The sequence below is a fragment of the Electrona antarctica genome (genome assembly GCF_951216825.1).
Source record: "Electrona antarctica genome assembly, chromosome: 8".
Lineage (NCBI taxonomy): Eukaryota > Metazoa > Chordata > Actinopteri > Myctophiformes > Myctophidae > Electrona > Electrona antarctica.
The window spans coordinates 45840584-45854715 of NC_136789.1; the positions used below are offsets into that span (position 1 = coordinate 45840584).

At 41.7% G+C, this 14132-nt stretch overlaps 1 protein-coding gene and 1 pseudogene across 2 annotated transcripts in view; one reads left to right on the forward strand and one right to left on the reverse strand.

The window, feature by feature from the left end:
• The first annotated feature begins 4205 nt into the window (after positions 1–4205).
• Positions 4206–6005, forward strand: LOC306928797 (large ribosomal subunit protein uL23-like; annotated as a pseudogene). Its single transcript, XR_013792531.1, has 4 exons — positions 4206–4210; positions 4301–4469; positions 5121–5190; positions 5395–6005. The product of XR_013792531.1 is annotated as a large ribosomal subunit protein uL23-like (transcript).
• Positions 6006–7002: 997 nt separating this feature from the next.
• slc43a2b (solute carrier family 43 member 2b) overlaps positions 7003–14132 on the reverse strand; it is a 27741-nt gene continuing 20611 nt past the window's right edge. Inside the window, exons 11-15 of the mRNA XM_079508415.1 lie at positions 13685–13817; positions 12631–12763; positions 11918–11991; positions 9859–9982; positions 7003–9516 (exon numbers count right to left, since the gene is read on the reverse strand). Of these exons, the coding sequence (XP_079364541.1) occupies positions 9355–9516; positions 9859–9982; positions 11918–11991; positions 12631–12763; positions 13685–13817 (626 nt within the window). The 3' untranslated portion in view covers positions 7003–9354. The remainder of the gene's footprint in view (positions 9517–9858; positions 9983–11917; positions 11992–12630; positions 12764–13684; positions 13818–14132) is intronic.

Here is a 14132-nt window from a genome sequence, read left to right on the forward strand (position 1 = left end):
TATAGTCATTAAGCTACTAATATAGACTGAAGTAATTAAAGTGGGTCATGTTTGCATGTTTGGAATTGTAACAGCTGAAATCAATAACATATCAGTAATCTGATATTAACCTGCAGACCGCATTAAGTGAACTGAGTCTGCTCAGAGAATACATTCTTCAGCGTGTCCACAATAGTCCACAGCCCACTTTGCCACTTGCTCTGATCCACTGCATCAATAGCACCCTCCCCCCCAATGGCAGACAATCATATGTCAGACACATACATTCAGTTGATCCGAATGTGTTAAATTCCTGTGCCTCAGGAATGTCGTACTTCCTGTTCTTTCCAGATGGGAGATGGCCATGACGCATGTAAGATGTTCCTTGCATGCCTGTACAATACATGTTTTTGTTTGTAGCAGCATGTTTCGAGTTGTTATAACCAGTGCTGCTAGTGAATATATCACTAGAAAACCAATCCAGCACAAAAGGTAGTTTTATAGGAGCACCTTTTTACTATTTAAAAAAAAAATTATACCTGCACACCTCCTGAGCACCTGGTTGCCTCCTTGCCTCTGCTTTTATATTTTATTATGACATTATTAAAATAAAATAAAAAATATATATTTTTTGAGGGGTCAAGGAGGTCGGGTTGAGGGGTCAAGTACCCCCTTTGACCCCTCGTGGCGCCGGGCCTGGCTAGATGTAGATTGTTGAATAGACAGAAAATAAAACAGCGGTTGTGTTTAAACTGTTCATTTTGCTCGGGACCCCAAAATCTACTTTGAGAACCAGAGGTTAGGTATGGGGCTCCATCTTGCGCCACCCTTATCCCTTATCCTTAAACGTATTTGCCATTTTTTACTATTTCGAAAAAACCTTTTAAAATAGTTCAACTAGCCGATCTACATCGAGACATTGTGAGCTTGTAGATCGGCTATTTGAACTATTTTAAAAGGTTTTTTAAAATAGTAAAAAATAGGGATAAGGGTTAAGGGGTGGTGCAAGATATAGCCCTTAGGATATAGTGGTTCTCAAACTTTTTTGGATTCACTACCCCCTTTCCCTGATTTCTGACTGAGTACGTTTTAACAGCGGGAGACCCAGAGACCAACGGCGAGCGTCGCTTGAATTTCATTGGATATCGCCCACTATCGCCGGGCGACGTCGCCCAAAAGATGAATTATTTTTATCTTTTCGGCCGACGTTCCACCACTCACTTTTCGACCATCGCCTGTTCGCCTGCTATCGCCTCTATCGCCAGTAGTTGCCGGGTCCCATTGACAAAATGCACTTCCGGAAAATTCGTCTGGCTGTCGCCCGCTGTTAAACACGTAGGCTACTGTTAGTCCAAGAAGTAGGCCTACCTACTCCCTTTACCCTCTAAAATTTGCTTAGAAAACTGCAGAGAAAACAATATCTATAGCCTATGTTGCCTACAGATTGTTACAATGTTTTTCCACTGTGGGAACATCCAACTCAACTGAAGCTGACAAGCAGGGTGGCTGAAGATTGAGCCCATTTGTAGATGGTAATTTTGGGAAGAATAGGCCTAATAGGCCTATCTCACAGCCCGCTTTCCACGCCCACTTCCGGTAAATAGTGGTGTCTTTAACATTAGCATTTACACGTTTTTTTCTCTGGAGAATCTAAGTACATTTTCTAATGTAAAAATGTGACAGACCAATATTATTATGAAGCAAACAAGATGGTAAATCAGCTCGAACAGATAGAACAAACCTTACCTTGAGAAAACAAAAGTTGTAGACTTCTTAAATTACCTCTGTTAACATGTAGCGTCTATGGAGTGACGTCACGCTATCACCACTAACCCCGAAAGGGGGCGTATTAAGGGGGGCGGGGAAATTCTGTGAGATAGGCTTATTACCAGTATGTGTGATGCTTGTGTAGCCAGGCAGAGTTTGAGCCTCAGGGGCCACCATACAATGCCTGCACTGTCATTTCCTCATTGTTCAATCAGAGTGAGTATTTAAAGGCCCTGCAGTCAGTCTACCAAACATAGGCTCTGGGTGTTGCTGGCCTGGCTGTGGGTCTTCCGACCTACCTGATCCCTGACTGGTTGAGTAACATGATGTTGTTTTTGAGCATTGTGTATGTATGTATGTGTGTGTGTGTGTGTGTGTGTGTATATATATATATATATATATATATATATATATATATATATATATATAGCATTTTAATTATTTGTTGCTACCCAGGTTTAGGTCATGTGTGTGTGACGAGTCCATGTGCCGAGAGGGATAATATGAAGGAACACAGACACTTGAAGACCTATATGTAAACAATTTGGTGTTCTGATTAGATGATGCATTTTGCTATATTTTACTAAATGGTTGTTTGTCTCCACTTCCTTAGTAATCACCACTGCTGTTTTGTTTTATTTAGTTTAAGTTTATTGTTTTTGTTTGAGCCATTTCTATTCATTGAGCTGTTTTCTTTTATACTGATATTTTGTTTGTTCCCCCCCACATGGTGGCGAGCGCTGTTACTGTACCTGTTACATCTGGATGCCAAGGGGAGCCTATGCTGGTGTATTAGCCGCCTGGCCGTATGGGTGGCGGCACGTAGGACTTCACTGTAGCCCACGACCAAGGTTTGGCTGTGATGTGAATGCGAGCACCTCTTTTCACGGTGTCGCTCTTGTTGTTTTTTTTCCCCTGCATGCTGTGTGGTTCAGTGCGTGTGTTTAGTTTGCTCCTAGTCGTCATTGGGTGAAGGCTAGTTTTCCTTGTAGCTTAGCTCCCCTCTAAGGCTGGTCGACTGTCTGCCTGTTGGCCCCATTGGCTCCAAATGTGGTTTTCTTTATCATTAAGAGCATTGACCTGTGTATTGATGTGACTAGGATTTAGTAGCCTACATTATTCCCTACCTGGGTTTTTAAGATATCGTTCGCATTTGTACTGCAGTTTTTATGAAATTGGACATTGATTTTGAAATTGGACATTGATTTAATAAATATTTGTATTCCATACTGTTCTTAAAAGTTAATAAATTCCTTGTTGGGCAACCCAATTTACTGGTCTGTTCATGTAATTCCTTGATCTATCTCAAGGTAGCGTAGTCATAACTATATTAAAAGTAAATCCTTTGCTACACTTGGTTACAATCTGTCGCAGTCGGCAGGACGGAATAAGGCACTTGAGACATTTGTTCACTTACTTTTTTTTGGTGGAAATGGCTCAATTTTTTTTTCCTTGTGTTGAAATAGCTCGATTAGTTTAACAAAACAGCAGTTGGTGCTACGGGGGACCAGCTGATTGTGTCCATTGATGTCAGAAGCATCTGATTATCCCGGTGTGGACTATGGCCAGTGAACTGTTGGAACTGAGGGAGTTTGTGCGCCAACTACAGACTGAAAGAGCAGCTGTTGGCTGAACAGGAGATGGCAGAGATCAAAAACCTGTTAAAACGGCAGCAAGAGCAGATGGGTAAACTTACACAAGTCCTCCTAACGCTACAGTCTTCCTCTAGGCCTTCCCAGCCAGCCTCTAGACACTTCCAGCCTCACTTTGTGGCTCCTGTCATATGCTGGCGTTGCCGGAGGACAGGTCACCTCGCCAGGGTGTGTCGTAATGCTCCAGCGAGCCAGAGGCCAAGGGGCTACCAACCCACAGGTGTCTTGGCACAGGCCCGTAACGGAACCCCATAGGTCCATAGGTGCTCTTCTTCCCTTCTGGCAGCAACGACGGAGGCCTGGGCGCATGGAGAAGCAGGTCCTCCCTCCTGAAACCCGGGGTCTCTTGAAGCAGTGGGATCGCCTCACCCTGGAGGATGGGCTGCTGTACAGAAGGCCAGATGGAGGGGGTAAGGTGTACCAGCTTCTACTTCCAGAGTGCCTGAGGGAGCAGGTGTTCCAGCAGCGACACCATAACCATGGTCCGCAGGGCACGGAGCGAACCACGGAATTAATCAGGCAGAGGTGTTATTGGCCAGGTATGGGGCAGACCATCAAGCAATGGTGCCAGCGGTGCGAAAGATGTGGTCTCTTGAAAGACTCTCAGCCTCTGGCGAGGGTCCCTACCCTACATCGGGTCGTCGGCCTCCCTGAGCAACGAAACAGTGTCTACACGGGGGTGCCACAAGAAGACTCAACTCGGCTACACCGCTCCAAGCTGAAATCGGTACTACGTGACAATTCTGTTTATCCACCAGAAGTCTCCAATGGGCGGAGAGAGGCGGTGGAGGAAGAAGACTGAGTCTCATGCAGTAATTTCAAGCTAATTATCCTTGAATGATTTAAAATTGTTAAGATGCATGGAGTTTGAACATCAGCCTAACAAAATGCTCATGTTCTAGGTTGGATCATTATGCCATCATTAAGTTCCCCCTGACAACCGAGTTGGCCATGAAGAAGATTGAGGACAACACGTTGGTGTTCATTGTTGTCAAGGCCAAAACACCAGATCAAACACGCTGTCAAGAAGCTGTATGACATCGCTGTTGCCAAAGTCAACACACTCATCAGGTATGATTTAGGATTAGTCTGTTCTCGACCGAACACAAACTTGCATCTTGAACCCAGCTTTGCTAAATTAATCAACAGTACAAGGGTTCAGTCATTCAACTCTGAAGAGTGGGGAATGATTGAGATGAGGTTGAATGATTGTTTTGATAAATCATGGGCATGTGCTTAATTTTGACATTGTGATGAAACTAGAGATTGTCTGGGATTTGGATGTCCTCACTTATACTCATACAATGTCACAAGTGCTGTCTCAGAGTAGGGAAATGCCTACCAGTGACATCAGTAGAAAAAAAAAAGTTTGATGCTGAAACAATGGCTTCTATGGTATGCTAAGCTTAAAGCTGTAGTTGATGTTAGCTTGGAAGATATGTTTCTGAACTATCATGCCAATAATGGTGTGTGGCATTATAAGGATAAAGTATGGCCTGACTCTATTTGCTTTACCTACTTGGTTATTACTGATTATCAAAAAAAAAAGTAAATGGTCGTCCCCACAATATTAGATACAATATCAATATTGTATCTATATCAAAAAGTCATATTTAATGTTGTCATTGCCAGGCAGGTTCTCTAGCACCAGTTTGCTCAAGGTAGAATTATGCTTAAGCCTGACATGTGCCTTATATTTTCCTCATTCTTCCTGTCTTGCAGGCCTGATGGTGAGAAGAAGGCGTACGTTTGTCTAGCTCCAGATTACGATGCGTTGGATGTTGCAAACAAGGTGAGTCTGTTGGATCACACTATCTAAATCAAATGTCTAACGGTCTTGATGGACTCGTTACGATTCTGTGCAAGTGATGTAAATTTAGATCGTCCGACTGCCTGTGATGATTACAAAGGAACCACTGATGCCAACTGGATTCTGTATGCTGTGCATAATGTTGTGGACAATATCTAATTCTTATATATATTTTTTCCTTTCCAGATTGGCATCATCTAAACTGGCTGAAGAGACATGTGGAATAAATATATGCTTTGCTTTAAATCTTGAGAAACGCCACATGGTACAGTCAGACTTTAGGCTAAAGGATCACACAAGTTCTGGGGACTCATATTCTACCAGCTTATGTGCAGCATTATTTTATTCAAATGTAAATATGTGTGAGACTTGACTGACACTATGAGCTCTAGTAGGATTAATTCAATCAGCGCCTCGCTTATTGACCAGGATTTTATAAGAGTGCTTGAGGTTTTTCACTACTTTGGATTGTAGTGAAGGCGTACATGAACTTTTTTTTTTTTTTTTTTTTTTTTTTTTTTTTTTAAATTTGACCGAAAGGTTTTACTTTTCTGAATGCCCCACAATATTAAGGGCATCTTTAGCTATCAGAAAAACATAATTTCCCATCTCAGGCATTCAATTATTTTTTTATATGGAATAATATGATAACGGGGTTGAAAATTATAACCGGGTTGTGACAACCCCGTTATACACGCGGTTGTGATTTATTTTACTGAAGATGGCCACTACACTACCTTTGGCATGCATTTGATAACAAAAAAATCAGATATTGTTGAAATAAAACACAAATTTCACATTGTTCTATCTTTATTCCATGTAACGGAGTTGAGCTGTTATGCTTTATGACCACATGTGAGAGTATAAATTACTCTAAAACATTGTAAAATAAGTTGTGAGATTGCCTCTTTCTGTAGCATGTTGTTCAGAAGACTTGTAGACTGCCACTTAATGTTTGATATCACTAAAGGGCCAGTTAAGTATTCTTATGGAGGGGAGAATGGCTTGTTTAACGGGGTTGAAATGAAATGATTACTATATTTACCCAGGGTATCTGGGCTAAGCTCAAGAACTTTTTTCCAGCCAGGCCCTGCTCATAGAACACATTTCATCGTAGTGGTTCAAGGGCACTTCAGCAGTGGTAATTTGAACGTGTCGGACCGCTGATTCGAACAGTGCGATTGGGGGACAGAGCTATATAATGCTATTTTAATTAATGATTAATCATCTATTTATTCAAAAACTAAACATGACCAGCAATAAAGCACCGATAGATTTATATGTGAATGGCAATTTATGGATTTTATTTACATTTTTCATATCTCAAGTCCACTTTCATCGAAGGCCATTGGGGGACATGAAAAAATTTACAAAATAGGCGGTGTCTACTGAAAGAAAACAAGATAATTTCTGATATGAAGATAAAGTCCATGTAATTTTTACACTATATTAAAGGGAACATTTAAATTGATTAAAAAAGCTTTTAAAAATATTTTTTGGTGACTCAATCGATAAAATACACCTTAAAAGGTAAGAGGGACTGCAAATCGTACCGGTTTCGTGGAATGACTATGATATAGTAAAATATATAGTGAAATTTGTCTTGCGACCCAGCAGCCATGTAGGCCTAAGCGAAACACATACTCACATTTGATAGTGCCAAAGGAGTTTTGAATATTGAAATCGAAAATGTGTGTTTTGTGGAATGGCGTGTTATGTATTTTGGGCTGCAAGAACCTTTTTTAGTTTTTTTGAGAAAAACTGTAACTGATTGAACAAAAATAAGGGCGGCCATTTAAACAAGTCAATATATCTTTATTTTCAAATTCATCCATATTCAAACAGTAATGCCTTTAGAACAAAAACAACCCTTTCTCCTACCTGAAATAAATGGATCACTACAAACCACCCAAGACGTACATTTGCCAGCGAAAGGAAGATTTAAACACATTGTTTAGTTCATGATAGCAGAATGAAATAAATAGAGGTGTCTCAACATTACAATGGGATTGTGTTCAAATAAGTCATGTGACCCAAGTGCTGAACTCGTGACAGCTTGGTCCCGAATCCCTGATTGCTCAGTGGTTTGCATTTTTGCTCCTGAATTCGAACCTGAAAAAAATATAACGATGCCACAAAATGACAGAGCGTGCGCACGAAAATAATGATAATTTCACCCGCTTCTTTACACCTGTAAATCTGTGATGTGACAAATAAAGCTGATTCAGATTCAAAATGGGTCGCTGTCTGTGTGGGAGTTTGCATGTTCTCCCTATGTTTATGTGGGTTTCCAGTTTCCACCATGTGCCCCAGTTTCCTCCCACACCAAAACACATGCGGCTGCTAGAGCCCTTGGTCAAGACACTGGCCTTACGAGTTAGAGCTGTTCCCTGGGTGTGGGTTAGAGCTGTTCCCTGGGTGTGGGTTAGAGCAGTTCCCTGGGTGTGGGTTAGAGCTGTTCCCTGGGTGTGGGTTAGAGCTGTTCCCTGGGTGTGGGTTAGAGCTGTTCCCTGGGTGTGGGTTAGAGCTGTTCCCTGGGTGTGGGTTAGAGCTGTTCCCTGGGTGTGGGTTAGAGCTGTTCCCTGGGTGTGGGTTAGAGCTGTTCCCTGGGTGTGCTGCACTGTAAAACCCTGAGTGTTAATTTAACCCCGAGTGTACAAATGTAACCATAATGGACTTGACCACACTCAGAGTTAATGGATAAATGAACACGAGGATTTGACAGTGTGCTAAGTGGCTGCCCCCTGCTCCTAATAATTGAGTTAGGATGGTTCAAATACAGAGGGCAAATTACCCCACAGGGATCAATAAAGCATAACATAATACCTTAAGTTTAAAGGGCGAAGAGGAGCTAAAGTGCTGCATTTTACAGTGTCAGTATACTGTAGGTAGATGGATGTGAATAACTTTTCGTGTGTGGAAAATATATCCATCACAATATTTAGAGGGCTGTACTGTTTAACAATAAACCCAATTCTAAAACAACACACAAAATGCCACTGCCACTCAGAACAGAGAAATAGGCAGACATCTTTGTAGAAATGTGCTGTTCTGTAGCACTGATGTGATTTTTGAATAGGTCTTCACTCCCGAATGACATCCTACTCATAAGGCACGTCTGGTTAATAATAATATTAAATAATAAATATTAGTTAAGAGAAGAAGATTCTTAGAGAAAGAAATACAGTAAAAACTCTAATGAGCCCTATGTATTTTCTGCTGTTTTTTGCCCTGTGTTATTTCCTCCCTCCAGTAGAGGACAGTAAAAGCCACTAGGAAAGAGACGCTACAACGCTTGACACTAGCATCTATGATACAGTATTTTCCTACTGGAATGTAAAGTTCACTCATTGATGAAAGACAACATTTGCCATAATAACTTCACTGTACCTACAGTATAAACCACCTGTACTAACAACCTATGATATCACAGAAACACTCTGCAATCCCATCTAGGCCAGATGTCCTCTACTAGGATTTGCATTAGGATTTGACTCTAATACATGTATACACAATATTCCACAATAATATTGGTTATGTTCTGCAACCCTATCAGAACTATTTCAGGACTAACCGACCCATGGTTGCAAAGACGAGATGAACTACACCATCATATTTTGAAAAACAACAACAAAACAAACAAACAAACAAATAGTTAGGTACAGTAGCACCATAATGGGTACAAGACATGGTGATGAAGTGATGAGCTGGTGAGGGACAGTCTACAGAGAGCTGTTTTATTCTCCGTTCTCTTCTTGGAAGTGTTGATGGTGCTTTTTTTGTTTTTATGAATCCAGAGATAAAAAGAGGTGAGGTGAAGGATTTTGGGGGGGCAACACAGAGGGGACAAACCTCTTCCCTTTCACAGTCTTTCCTTCTTCTCTCACTCTCTCTCTCTCTCTTTTTTAAATAGTTTTTTAGTTTGTTTTTACCCTCCACAATTATAATTTCTCTCCTTAGCTGGCTCAGCGACAACTGTAGCATCCGGTCCATCCATGGTGAGTCTTTTGGAGAAGAGATATGACAAGCTGTTTGTGTGTGTGCGTACATGCGTGTGTGCGTGTGTGAAGGTGTGGGGGGAGTTTAGATGCTTCTCAGTATAAAATCTATCTTTCTTTTTCTGTGTCCGTCTTTCGTTCACCTGGTCTAGACAAAGGCCTCAGGCAAATCAGAGCCATTGATTTTCATGTAGATCTTGGCGTTGTTTTCCTTTTCGTGTTGTTCCCTGTAGAGCACGCTTCTGTAGAAGATCAGGTAGAGAGGAAGAAGGAAGCCCAGCATACTGACTCCCAGAAGTCCAACATTCACCTGGTGGGAAAATTGAACTTTTAGTGAACCCATTGGAAAGTGTGTGTGTGTGTGTGTGTGTGTGTGTGTGTGTGTGTGTGTGTGTGTGTGTGTGTGTGTGTGTGTGTGTGTGTGTGTGTGTGTGTGTGTGTGTGTGTGTGTGCGCGCGCGTGCGTGCGTGTGTGCGTGCGTGCGGTGTTTGTGTGGGCGACTGGGTGTGCATGCATGACAGATTGATTGAGAGAATGTCCCCACATTTTACACAAATGTTCAGACACTGTGGTCCGCTCTTATATTACATAGGACGATGTTTCCTGTTGCTACTGTAGCCATGTATGTGTACAGCACAGTGTGTATTCTTACCCATAGCGGGTCTCCCTCCAGGGGTCCCATCATGGCCATAAACAGGGGTTGTTGCAGCAGAGAAAAGAGAGCGCTGACCAGGGACTGCATGCCTGTTAGACTACCGAACTGATCTGAGGGATACCTGTAGAAAAAGTTATGAATTATTAGTTAGTTTGCTATTAAACTCAGTCCTTCTGGGGTGTCTGGTGGCTCAGCCAGTTAGTACAAAGACCATGTGCTCCTTGTGAGCTGCGAGGACCCGAGTTTGAATCTGACTCTGAATCCGGTCTTGACTTGCTCGTCTCTGTTCTCTAAACCTAATAAAAACTACTCTTAGTCTCAGGCCCCTTTTCCACTGATTGGGAACCGGTTCAGTTCTTTTTGGATTTTAGTCCAAAAATTGGAACGTTAATTATGAACTGAGTGTGCAAAACCATACCTATATATAACAGTTTGACTGCATAATCCGCGTTCCACGCAATTTCATCCATTGTCTCCCCCTGGGTAATACGCTAAACCCGCTATTTGTTTTATGTGTTTAATTCGCTGTTTTGTAATAATTTAAAAGAAATAGCGGATTTGTCACGGAGCTGGTGACGAGGTCGACGCGTTATGATGTCGTATCCGGAAATCAACCGACCACCAGCTTGCAATGGCTTCTGAGAAACTGAGTCCAATGCAAAGTGAACGAGGGAGTAGGGACAATTTTAGCTCGCTTTGCTCTTTGTCTATGATCATGGAAGTGGCTTTTTTGGCGGCTCAATAACAAATGATGGGAGTGTTTTCAAAGGCGCAAATACTTCTGCGTATGCTCCAAAGGTAGCCCCGGTATATGTCATATATTAATATAAAGCCCTCAAAGTATTAAATTGTTTATAGGATCAATATAAGTAAATTAATATATGATAACCCTTCCACAGTAGCCTTTTCACATTTTCTATTTTTTACATATTTTCCTATATAATGCATAATTTGCATTTTTAAATGTACAATTTCAGAAACATTGTATTACAATAAATCATTGTCTTCGTGTAAGTTTCATGGTGATAACTATTCATTACATTTTTACCTATTCACCTATGTATATAGGCATACTGTAGGTGAAAATTACAAAATGTGTGATCTGATAAATATGAAAAAGCTACTCCTGTGGAAGGGTTATCATATATTAATTTACTTATATTGACAATTTCTACAATATATAGACAATTTAATATAGGTATGGGTTTTCCAACTCAATTCATAATTAACATTCCAATTTTGGAGCTCTGGCTCATGGACTAAGAACCAAAAAGAACTGAACCGGTTCTCAACCGGTGGAAAAGGGGCCCCAGTCATCCTGCTTTATCAGCATAAATCCGCTATTCAACATTTGGGTCACGAGAATTAACTTCCTTCTATGCATCTGACTCATCATGAAACACAAACTTATTTTCTGCTCACCAACATTCTCTAGATAGCAGACTCGAGAGTCTCTAAGTCGGCACTTTGTCAGCACTGCTGATAACATGCTGAGCTGTTGTAACCAACATTTCACTTCTTGTACCTGTCACTTCAATTAAAAATAATATTACATATCTGTCATGTTTCGATCACATTTGCTCCTTGCTACTCCATCATGCTGTTACGTGGGAGTATGTGCGTCTACCATTGCTCTTCGCCTTATCAAACAGACTATTTACTGTTATGTGTAAACACAGTTTGCCTGTTTCCTACATGTGTGAAAGGCCAACACCGGATAATGTGATTCTGTAACACCTGATTCTGCTGACATTTTCCTATGTCTTTGTGCAATAACTATACAAACAGTAAATGTAACTAAAATCAACTGCAGTAAAGGTTCCTGGTACCTGAGCATATTTTAAGAATACACACAGAAATTGAGTATGGATTGTGTCTTTACTGTGTGTGTGTGTGTGTGTGTGTGTGTGTGTGTGTGTGTGTGTGTGTGTGTGTGTGTGGTGTGTGTGTGTGTGTGTGTGTGTGGTGTGTGTGTGTGTGTGTGTGTGTGTGTGTGTGTGTGTGTGTGTGTGTGTGTGTGTGTGTGTGTGTGCGTGTGCGTGTGCGTGCGTCTTACACAGCAGCATAGAGACCTCCGACAGAAGAGTGGACAAATCCTCTGACAACAGTGTGCAGGAGGAAGGACAAAATCTGAGGAAACAAATATGAAGCAAATTAATGAAAAATAACCCAAATACATTAATTTGGTCACTCACTCTGCCATTTAATAGACTTGAAATGAAAGTCTATATGGAGACCATCAGCTGTGGATATATTCTGTTACTCAATTATATAAACTAGAACTGAAATGGAAAACAGAAACCGGTATTATTGCTATCAGGCAAGCTGTGTCCCCACTCCCAATTTCCTTTTTGGTTTTAAATATAATTTATACCACAAAAAACCTTGCGCTTCCTTCAATGCATGAGGAGCTTCTTTTCAACTGACAGGGGGGAGTTTCCCCCGGTTGGACGTAGCGTGTTCCTTTTCCTCCATCGGGCTGGCCATGCAGGGGGAGGCAATTTCAGAGACCAGGTTACTGCATGTTTTTTGTGAGGGTACCTACTACATACCCTAGGGCACACGGGGAGAACATGCAAACTCCACTCAGAAAGGCCCTTTTGCCAACCCCACCTAGGGTATGGGCACTGATGACCTGGAGGAGGGAACACAACCCCAGCGCCCACAGCGTCCCCAGCGGGAATCGAACCGATCTTCTAGCTGTGAGACGACTGCGCTACCCCCCCCCCCCCCCACACACACACACTCCAACTAAAGTGGACCACTCACCTGCAGAGGAAGGTTGGGCACAAGACAGGTGACTCCAAATCCTACCAATAGGACGTTAGTGAGGACAAACGCTCGCAAGGCATTGGTCACCTTCTGGATCTTTTTGTCTCTGCGTTTTTTATTGGGCTCGCCCCTGGATTGTGGGAAGAGCCAAGGGAAAATACAGGAAAGAAAGAATGAACTTGACTGCCATTTAATAAAACATCCAAAAAGAAATATAAAATAATAATCATCATCATTATGGACTTTATGACTTTCTCTACATCTTTAAAACCTTCTTTCACGCTTTCATGTGTGGGTGAATGGGTGATTGTAATGTATATTGTAAAAAGGATCCCTGGCTAATAAGGGTTTTATAACTAAAATTTGAAATAAAAAACACCTTAATTATTTTATTTATTTATTTTATATCACTCAATAGGGACTGTTGCAAGTTGATGATGTCATATGCCCAAGTTTGGTCCAGCCCTATGGAGTATGGAATGCATATAACTTAAAAAACACGTAATACTTCCTAAGGTTAATATGAGTGTAGCCCCCAGCCAAGACCCAGCCCACAACAGCCCTGCCAATCGGGCTCATCCCTATTGGCACGAGTTGGTCTGGCGAGTGGGAGCCCCGGATTCAATCCCTGCTTCCGCGTAATGCTACAGGAGCATAAAACATTTGAAATACTTTATTAGTTTGCACTTGCATTCCATACATTCTATAGGACCACACATGGACAAATTACATCATCAACTTGTGACGGGAGCTGTCCATTATTGAGTGAAAGATTAACCATTTCTAAACTAAATAAAATATTTAAGGTGTTATAGAGAGCAATTCTAATGTATTAAGACACATTTGGCTTATTAGCCAGGGATCCTTAAAGAGTTTTGGATAAAGGCACTACAGTTAGGAACCATTAATTTTTGCACCATTTACTTTACCCCCTGTGGGTCCTTTCTAATTATCTCCTCGATTAATGATCCGTACCTGAATGAAGTCCCCAACAACCGCTGTTCTTCCCATTACGACTTAGAGATGAGAGATAATGCAGACAGTGACTCACTTGCTGGAGGGCTCCTTCTCTTGTTCGCCGTCGTCGCATTCCTTTAGTTTCCAGTCCATGATCTGTCCGATCACTGGGGTGGTCATCAAGCACAGCAGCTGCAGTATGCCGAAGATGGAGGAGTAGAGACTCACTGAGAGAGAGAGAGAGAGAGAGAGAGAGAGAGAGAGAGAGAGACGGAACAGGATGAAGATAAAGAGTGAATGCAGTGACTAGGAGATATGGAGAGAAAATGATTGATTGGTGACTGGGGGTACAGAAACAAGAGGGGTCAGGGAGATAGTAGGTGCATATGGGATGGGGAAAGGTCTTTTAATAAAGGTGAGTGGTGAATCCAATCCGCTCCCTTTTATACATGTTTTCTGGGGGGACTGGAAGGGCAGTAAATATGAAACCCCCAATCCGGGTACCCATTGGCAAAACAAAGGAAAAACAGCAGCCTCTTGAG